At 54.5% G+C, this 9,581-nt stretch overlaps 2 protein-coding genes across 2 annotated transcripts in view; one reads left to right on the forward strand and one right to left on the reverse strand.

Annotated features, from left to right (window-relative positions):
* The window catches only part of SRP68 (signal recognition particle 68), a 42,630-nt gene extending 41,366 nt beyond the window's left edge, over positions 1–1,264 (reverse strand). Inside the window, exon 1 of the mRNA XM_017535810.2 lies at positions 1,061–1,264. Within this exon, the coding sequence (XP_017391299.1) occupies positions 1,061–1,235 (175 nt within the window). The 5' untranslated portion in view covers positions 1,236–1,264. The remainder of the gene's footprint in view (positions 1–1,060) is intronic.
* A 4,851-nt stretch (positions 1,265–6,115) lies between these two features.
* Positions 6,116–8,944, forward strand: GALR2 (galanin receptor 2). Its single transcript, XM_017535812.2, has 2 exons — positions 6,116–6,602; positions 8,039–8,944. Exons 1-2 carry the CDS (start codon positions 6,235–6,237, stop codon positions 8,832–8,834), a joined length of 1,164 nt encoding a protein of 387 aa, XP_017391301.1. The 5' UTR covers positions 6,116–6,234; the 3' UTR covers positions 8,835–8,944.
* The last annotated feature ends 637 nt before the right edge of the window (positions 8,945–9,581 follow it).

Here is a 9,581-nt window from a genome sequence, read left to right on the forward strand (position 1 = left end):
CCAGCACTTTGGGAGGCCGAGGCGGGTGGATCACGAGGTCAAGAGATCGAGACCATCCTGGTCGGCACGGTGAAACCCCGTCTCTACTAAAAATGCAAAAAAAAAATTAGCTGGGCATGGTGGCGCGTGCCTGTGGTCCCAGCTGCTCAGGAGGCTGAGGCAGGAGAATTGCCTGAACCCAGGAGGCGGAGGTTGCGGTGAGCCGAGATCGCGCCATTGCACTCCAGCCTGGGTAACAAGAGCGAAACTCCGTCCCAAAAAAAAAAGGGACAAAGAGATATAAGGTTCTCAGTAAAATTAGGGCTTGCTAACATCTGCTTGAAACTATTATCACTAATTCTAAAAATTTAACTCTAAACCCCTGAAAACTTTAAGTATATTAAGATGTCAAGCTCAATATGTTATTTCAGAAACTCGCCTACATTTTCTCCATTTGTTATTCATTTCGAAGGGCCACAAACAGTACCACAGCACTCTAAGACACACACTGATGAAAACTAGAAACCGATTCCCCTAGCTTATATTAATGACTCTCATCACGACAAAATGCCTACAGACCCATCAGGAAAAAAATGACATAAACGATATTAATTACAGTAACTTACAAGCAAAATGGGCAACAAGCTTTTCCTAGGAATCAATCTTTACCTTCATTTTCAAAGTATCAACCTGTAGGTTTTACGACTCAGTCTACGACGACTGTCAGACAACATTACTAAGCGAAATGTCAAGACTGCAGCTTCCTTTCCCCAGTTCAGTGGCTCAAGGTGCCAAAGCTGGAGCTCAGAGAGGAGGCCACAGTGTCACCTGGAGAAACCTGCCTGATATCCCAGTGCCACTGGAAGAAAAGGACCTAGTCAGGAGGGCGAGGGGGACGCGAGGAAAGACTAGTTGACAAACAGAGCCCCCGGAACTCTGAGCGCCAGAAAGTAAGGGCGGGAAAAACTGCAACCCTCGGTCTCTCCAGCCAGGACGTGCCGGGACCCGCCGCCTCTCCCGCCCCCAGCCCTCCAGATCGACACGTAGTCATTCCGAGTTAGGCCCGATTACTCTAGGATACTCTCCAAACTCAGGCTATCCCCAAATTCTTTGTTTGCCTTCGATCCGGCAGAAGGACGTTCGTTTTCTTTATTTTCTTCCCCTCCGGCACCACGTCCACCGCCGCTGCCACTACCACTGCTGCCGCCGCCGCCGCCGCCGCCGCCGCCGGCAGGGACCTGCTTCTCAGCAGCCATCTTGCCCCTGCGCCGCAGAGCACGACGGGATAGGAGAGGCGGGAAGACCCGGGCGGGTGAGAGCGGGACCTGCCTGGCCGCGCTGATGGGATAGCGGCGGACTCCGCGCGGTCGGCCCTTGCAGCGGCGGGGAGCCATTCGCTGGAGCGCGCCTGCGCGAGGGATCCTGGCATCCCGAGTCCGGAATCGTGGCGGGCTAGATGGGGGCTCGCGGCCGCAGTGGGACCGCGGTTGCTGAGATCTCAGGGGCAGTCCCACCTCACAAACCAAGAGTGGGAGGACCGGAGGTGGACCCCACGTCCTGCATCCTGGACTGGGGATCTGGCTCACGTCCCGCCCAGCAGAAAGCAGGAGACCAAAGACACTGGATTTCGGGGTGTCTACATCCCCAGGGACTTGAGAGGTGGGGTTCCCCCTACAGGAACGGAACACCCCGTCTGTAAGGGACCCGCCTCTGCCTGCCCTTTCCTCTGGGGCTGACCGTGAGAAAGCGAAGCCGGAGGAAGCGCTGCGCAGTCAGCAGACGGTGTCCCTAATGGGGGGACTTTCTCAGACCGCTTGGGACTGTGGACCCCTGCACTTTGGGGCAATCAGTCCAAAGAGGGAGAAGTGTTGAGACAAGGGAAAATACGAATTTTTGCTCTGCAGCTTCTAGAGTCTGAGACCTGGTATTCCAATTCCCGCTCTGTCATTAGCGGCAGGGAGATATTGGGCAAGTAGCTTAATTTCTCGGTAAACCTGTTTCTTCATCTATGAAATGGGGATAACCAATTTAAATGATTGTTATGAAGATTAAATGATGCTTTTTTTTTTTTTTTTTTTGAGACAGAGTTTCGCTCTTGTTACCCAGGCTGGAGTGCAATGGCGCAATCTCTGCCCACCGCAACCTCCGCCTCCTGGGTTCAGGCAATTCTCCTGCCTCAGCCTCCTGAGTAGCTGGGATTCCAGGCACGCGCCACCATGCCCAGCTAATTTTTTGTAGTTTTAGTAGAGACGGGGTTTCACCATGTTGACCAGGATGGTCTTGCTCTCTTGACCTCGTGATCCACCCGCCTCGGCCTCCCAAAGTGCTGGGATTACAGGCTTGAGCCACCGCGCCCGGCCTAAATGATGCATTTTAAAGTAAGTGCCTGAGGCCGGGCGCAGTGGCTCATGCCTATTAACCCAGCACTTTGGGAGACCGAGGCAGGCGGATCACCTGAGGTCAGACGTTCCAGACCTGCCTGGCCAACAGGGTGAAACCCGGCCTTCACTAAAAATACAAAAATTACCTGCGTGTGGTGGCGGGCGCCTGTAATCCCAGCTACTCAGCAGGCAGAGCACTTAAAACTCGGGAGGTGGAGGTTGCAGTGAGCCGAGATTGCACTCCAGCCTGGGTCTGAGACTGTCTCAAAAAGAAAAAAACAAAAACAAAAAAGTAAGTGTCTGGCCAGGTGTGGTGGCTCAGACCTGTAATCACGGTGCTTTGGTTGAGGCTGAGGATTGCGTGAGGCCAGGAGTTCAAGACCAGCCTGGGCAACACAGTGAGACCCCTGTCTCTACAAAAAAAAAAAAAAAAAAAAAAAAAAAAAAAAAAAAAAAAAAAAAAAAAAAAAAAAAAAAAAAAAAAGCCAGACATAGTGGCACCTACCTGTAGTTCCGGTGACTTGAGAAGCTGACATGGAAGTATTGCTTGAGCCCATGGAAGACATGGAAGGGTGACATGAGAAGCTGATATGGAAGGAGTTTGAGGTTACAGTGAGCTATGATCATGCCACTGCACTCCAGCCTGGGTGACAGAACAAGACTCTGTCTCTAAAAATAATAAAATAAATTTCTTTAAAAAGCAAGTTTTTCAAATGTTCATTGATAAGTGAATGAAAAAATAGAATGTGGTATAACGATACAATGGAATATTATTGGACCATAAAATGGAGTAAAGTGGCTCACGCCTGTTATCCCAGCACTTTGGCAAGCCAAGGTGAGGATCACCCGAGGTCAGGAGTTTGAGACCAGCCTGATCAACATGGAGAAACCATGTCTGTGCTAAAAATACAAAACTAGCCAGCATGTGGTTCATGCCTGTAGTCCCAGCTATTCAGGAGGCTTAGGAGGAGAATCGCTTGAACCTGGCAGGTGGAGGTTGCAGTAAGCAGAGATTGTGCCTTTGAAGAGCAAAACTCCATCTCTCACACACACACAAAGTGAAGTACTGATTATGCTACAAAGTGGATGAACTTTGAAAACATCATGCTAAGTGAAAGAAGCCACACATAAAAGGTCACATATTGTATGATTTCGTTTCTATGAAATGTTAAGAACAGGCAAAACTGTAGAGACAAAAAGTAGATCAGTGGTTGTCTGGGCCTGTGGAAGTAGGGTGGAGGTGGAGATGGGCGATTGGAGGCTAACAGTTAACAGGTATGAGTGGGAAGAAAACGTTCTAGAAGTGATTGTGGCAGCTGCCACACACCTCTGTGGATATACTAAAAACCAAGTGAATTATATTTCAACAAAGCTGTTACCAAAAAAGTGGGATCATGTTAGTCCTCTAGTGAAAATCCTGCACTGCCTCCTCATTTTACTGAGACTAAATGCCACAGTCCTTAGATTAGGGAGAGGAAAAAAGCCCTACACACTATGTCTCTCACGTCTCTCGCTGGTTCAACTCAGATCATACCAGCTTCCTTGCCTCAGGAACATAGGCACGCTCGTACTGTATGGCCTTTGCACTGACTGTACTTTCTCTTTGAAATGCTTTTCTGGCCAGGCATAGTGGTTCATGTCTGCAATCCTAGCACTTTGGGAGGCTGAGGTGGAAGGATCGCTTGAGCCCATGAGTTTGAGACCAATCTGGGCAACAGAGGGAGACTCTATCTCTAAAAAAAGAAAACAGGCTGAGCACGGTGGCTCATGTCTGTAATCCCTGCACTTTGGGAGCCCAAGGCAGGCAGATTGCCTGAGGTTGGGAGTTAAAGACCAGCTTGGCTAATGTGGTGAAACCCCGACTCTACTAAAAATACAAAAAATTAGCTGCATGTGGATAGCTGTAGTCTCAGGTACTCAGGAGGCTGAGGCAGAATTGCTTGAGCCCTGGAGGCAGAGGTTGTAGTGAGCTGAGATCATGCCACTGCACTCCAACCTGGGTGACGGAACAACACTCTGTCTCAAAAAAAGAAAAAAGAAAAGAAAAGAAATGCTCTTCCTCTAAATACTCGCCTTGCTAGCCCCTCACCTTCTTCAAGACTTTGCTCAAATGTCAACTTAATGAGGTCTGCTTGCCCACCCTGCTTAACATTGCTCAATTGCCACCACCCTGGTACTCCCAAATCCCCTGACTCTAAACCACTTTTACTGCAAGTACTTATCAACTTGCAATAGCTTAATACATTATGTTTATTGTCTGTCTCTGTTGCTAGAAAGTTCACAGGGGACCTGGATCTGTGTAGAGCTCACTGGTATAGCACATCCTAAGGACACAGAACAGTGCCTGGTAAGGAGCAGGTGCTTCATAAATATTTGTTGAATAAATAAATGGTAAGCATCTCATAAACGCAAGCTGTTATCATCTTCCTGTTCAATGAGTAGGTAGGCAGGGCAGGGGTGTGAATAACGTTTTCTTGCCAAGAAGAGGAGGTAGCAGGGTTCCTGAGTGGCTCTATCCTTGGGGGGAAGAAAAGAGGAAAAGGAATGTTCTTGACACTGGGTCCCAGGAAGCAGGACAGGGGAAGGTGAGGCAGACATGAAGCTGCAGAGACAGAAGGTGGTGATTTTCAGACCCACTGAACTGGGAGGTTTAAAGTTCTACTTAACTAGTAATGATTCATTGTCCCAAATGCTTGATGCAGAAACAAATGTTTAAGTTTTATTGCAATCTAAATACCATCCAGGAAAATGCTGCTTGTGTGTGGAACTCTGCTATTTTGAATTTCCTCAAGGTATACCGAATAAGGTAAGGAGACAAAGAAGAAGGATCTGATGTATTCAGATTTAACTAACTGGGTACAGGCCTCTCCTATACCTCTCATTCCTTTCTTAGCAGATTCCTCTGAGAAGGAAGTGTTACCATGTCCTTGTTACAGCTTAGGAAACTGAGGCACGGTGCCAAAGACAGAACCTGACACAATAGATGCTCAATATATTGGATTGAATTGGAGGGAAAACGTCTAATGAGCAAGGGAAGGGAGTAAGGTGTCCAGGCGTGGTGGCTCAGTCTGTAATCCCAGCACTTTGGGAGGTCAAGATGGGTGGATCACTTGAGGTCAGGAGTTCAAGACCAGCCTGGCCAACATGAGACATTTAGTAGAAACAGCCTGGTCTCTACTAAAGAAAGATACAAAAAATTACTCAGGCTGTGGTGGACGCCTGGAGTCCCAGCTACTCAGGAGGCTGAGGCAGGAGAACCGTTTGAACCGGGGAGACGGAGGTTGCAGTGAGCCACTGCGCTTCAGCCTGAGCGAAAGAGCCAGACTCCGGTGCCCCTCATCCGCCTCCGCCCCGTGTCTCCTCACCCCCACCCTAGTTTCCCAGGGGTCCTCTTTTGAGGGCACTCCCATCCCTCGACGGTCCCAGGACGTCCCGCACGCCTGGCCAGGCTTCAGGGAAGCGCCGAGTCGCAAGGGGTGCGGCGCACATGGAGGACCGGAGATCTACCCCTCCACCTCTCCGGCGTCTGCCGGGGAAGTCAGTCCACCAGGTGAGCCCAGAACCGGTGTCTCCGGGGGCTGGAGCGCGGAGAAGGCCCAAGAGCCGTTCTCCGCCCGCTCCACGGGATGCGCGCTGAGGCCACTCCGCAGCCCTTCCTCTGGCGCCGCGGGGACAACCTCATCCTCCGGTTTCTCGCTCCTCCTCCTGACCCCAGCGCACCCCCATCCCCGCCCCAGACGCTGGCAAGACTCCCTCCGCCTGCAGCCCGGCGGAGTCGCACTGGGAGCTGCAGCGGCCGCAGTCGCGGGAGCTTCCCGCTCGCGGAGACCCAGACGGCTGCAGGAGCCCGGGCAGCCTCGGGGTCGGCGGCACCATGAACATCTCGGGCGGCCCAGGGGCCGGGAACGCGAGCCAATCCAGCGGCGGGGGCGGCTGGCACCCAGAGGCGGTCATTGTGCCCTTGCTCTTCGCGCTCATCTTCCTCGTGGGCACCGTGGGCAACGCGCTGGTGCTGGCGGTGCTGCTGCGCGGCGGCCAAGCGGTCAGCACCACCAACCTGTTCATCCTCAACCTGGGCGTGGCCGACCTGTGTTTCATCTTGTGCTGCGTGCCCTTCCAGGCCACCATCTACACGCTGGACGGTTGGGTTTTCGGCTCGCTGATGTGCAAGGCGGTGCACTTCCTCATCTTCCTCACCATGCACGCCAGCAGCTTCACGCTGGCCGCCGTCTCCCTGGACAGGTGAGCCAGCGCCCTGGCGTCCCTGGGAGTTGGGCATCCACGCGGGAGATGGAGAGGGAGGCGGTACCGGGGTATCAAGAAGGGACGCGCAGAGTGGGAGAGGACATTAAGAAGGCAGTAGAAGGCAAGCGGGCGCGGAGAAGAAAGAGGAATTAGGAGAAGAAAAAGGAATTAGGATGGGAGACCATGTTGTCCCTCGGCTAGTTGCGCCCTGGGGCCTCTAAGCCTGGAGAATGTGGCTCTCCGGCGCCGCCTGCGCCTGACAACGCGGAGCATTTCCCGGTACGAAGCGTTCTTGCGCGTTCGTCTAGCTTGAGCCTAACCCTAACCCTGAGTTTAATCCTAACTCTGACCCTAACACCGTGAGGTTGGAATGGGACAAAGTACGTGCCCCATGTACAGAAGAGCTGAGTTCCTAAGCAACTAGCTCAGAGTCGCCAGCCAGGGATCGGGTGCGTGTAGTGACCGTCTGTCTCCTGCAGCCAACCTCAGGTGCCTCCACTGCGCTCGCCTCCAAGCCACGGTTTGGTTGGTTGGTTGGTTGGTACAGTCGGCTCAGGTCCAGGCTGTGGACCTTGGGTCCGTTGCGAGGACCCATGCAGAAGTCTGAGCGAGCGTGCCTAAAGGTCCCTAACTCAGTCCCAGCCCATTCTGCGCCTCGGCTCCAAACAAAACAAAACAAGTCAGGGGCCGGGAGAGGAGCGTGCCCTGGGGTTCTCTCTCCCCAGCCAGAGAGCGAGAGAGGCACGTTCGGGAGAGCGTGGGGCTCACGTGGAGCTTGAAAGGACACTAGGATGGTTCCTGGGGAGGAAATCCAGGTATCTTCCCCTCTCCTTCCTCCGGAAAAACAGAGAGGCGAGGCCAGACTTCACCACACACATGTAGCCACTGAGCGCGAAGTGCGTTGGTTCCCAGCTCGCTGGTGGGACCCACAGAGCTCGGATTCTCTCAGGAATCCCCCGAGAAACTAATTGTCCCTTGCCCAGCATGTCTTTTCCAGGCTGTCTGCTAGAGCCTCAGGCGCCTGGGCCCTCCCTCCCTCCCTCCCACGGCACCGTCACTAGTGGATAGTCTCAGCCTCCCGGAGCCCACAGCCGGTTCTCCAACCCTTAGTCTTCAGGGGCTTTGGGGTGCCCTCTCGGTGGAGTTGTCTGTGGTTGCAATCCCCGGGGGCAGCGGGAGAATGATTTGCAGGCGCACCTTTCCTGCTGCCGGCCCGCCCCATCTCCAGGCTCCGCTGAGTGTCTGGGATGCGCTGGGTCGCCCCCACCTCCACCCTCACCCCGAGCCTCACCTCCGTCTCCGGCGTGTGCGGTGTAACCATAAGCTAAGGACATTCCTCGAGAGCAGCCCTGGAGCCCCAGGTGCAGGGGTCGCGGCCCGCCAGCGTGAATGCGCCAGCTCAGCCGACGTCTCCCTTCCCCTCCTGACCGCAGGTACCTGGCCATCCGCTACCCGTTGCACTCCCGTGAGCTGCGCACGCCTCGAAACGCGCTGGCAGCGATCGGGCTCATCTGGGGGCTGTCGCTGCTCTTCTCCGGGCCCTACCTGAGCTACTACCGCCAGTCACAGCTGGCAAACCTGACCGTGTGCCATCCTGCGTGGAGCGCGCCTCGCCGCCGCGCCATGGACCTCTGCACCTTCGTCTTCAGCTACCTGCTTCCGGTGCTGGTTCTCGGCCTGACCTACGCGCGCACCTTGCGCTACCTCTGGCGCGCCGTCGACCCGGTGGCCGCCGGCTCAGGTGCCCGGCGCGCCAAGCGCAAGGTGACGCGCATGATCCTCATCGTGGCTGCGCTCTTCTGCCTCTGCTGGATGCCCCACCACGCACTCATCCTCTGCATGTGGTTCGGCCGTTTCCCGCTCACGCGCGCCACCTATGCGCTGCGCATCCTCTCGCACCTGGTCTCCTACGCCAACTCCTGCGTCAACCCCATCGTTTATGCTCTGGTCTCCAAGCACTTCCGCAAAGGCTTCCGCAAAATCTGCGAGGGCCTGTTGGGCCGTGCCCCACGCCGAGCCTCGGGCCGCGTGTGCGCTGCCGCGCCGGGCACCCGCAACAGCAGCGTGATGGAGCGCGAGTCTACCGACCTGACGCACGTGAGCGAGGCGACTGGGCCCCTAAGTCCTTGCCCCGGCGCTTCCCAGCCGTGTACCCTCGAGCCCGGTCCCGGCCGGTCCTGGCAGGGCCCAAAGGCAGGCAACAGCATCCTGACAGTTGATGTGACCTGAAAACACTTAGCCAGCACGCTTGGATGTTACAGAGTTGGAGTCATTGTTGGGGGATTGTGGGGAGAGCTTTGCCTGTTAATAAAACGCATAAACCATTTCACATGCAGTGACAGCACTGCCTTGCGTTCCTCAGTGACTTAATACTCCGTGGGAAGAAGAAGCCTCTGGTGCTTCACAGAGGGGCTTCTTGGGGGTGAGTGTAGGACCCTTTGCAGAGCTACCAGGAAGGAGGGCTGAGCACACCTAAGGCAGCCGGGTTGCAGTCTGCATAAAAATCCGAGTCTGGGGAGCACAGGACAACCGAAGGCTCTTTGCCTGTGGTCACCCTGTGACACCAGCTATGTATATACACTGCCAAACTGGCCTCCGCCAGAGCGTGCGACAGAGGCAGGCAGACTGCTTAAGGCGTTCAATAAAGTTGGTCAATGACAGACACAGACGTGTGTTCCCAGTCGGATTTGTGCCCTGATGCGTGACAGGTCCTTCCTTGCCTGCTTCCAGCTCCCAGGACCCCTTTGCGTCTGGGCAGCCCAGCCAGTCTCCACCCACTTTTGGTCTTGGCTTTTCCTTCCCTGGCTGCAGCTGACCAGGATCAGGTCTCCATTGGCGACCTGATTTCACCCAGGGGGCCAGCAAAGTCTTTCCTGTCAGGTTGGGCTCCAGGTACACAGCACTGCTGGGTTGGTGCAAGCTGAGAATCCGATTCAGGACAGGAATGCCCAGGGCTTGGCTCATGAGTTGGCCTTT

This window comes from Cebus imitator, unplaced genomic scaffold (genome assembly GCF_001604975.1).
Source record: "Cebus imitator isolate Cc_AM_T3 unplaced genomic scaffold, Cebus_imitator-1.0 Scaffold93, whole genome shotgun sequence".
Classification (NCBI taxonomy): domain Eukaryota; kingdom Metazoa; phylum Chordata; class Mammalia; order Primates; family Cebidae; genus Cebus; species Cebus imitator.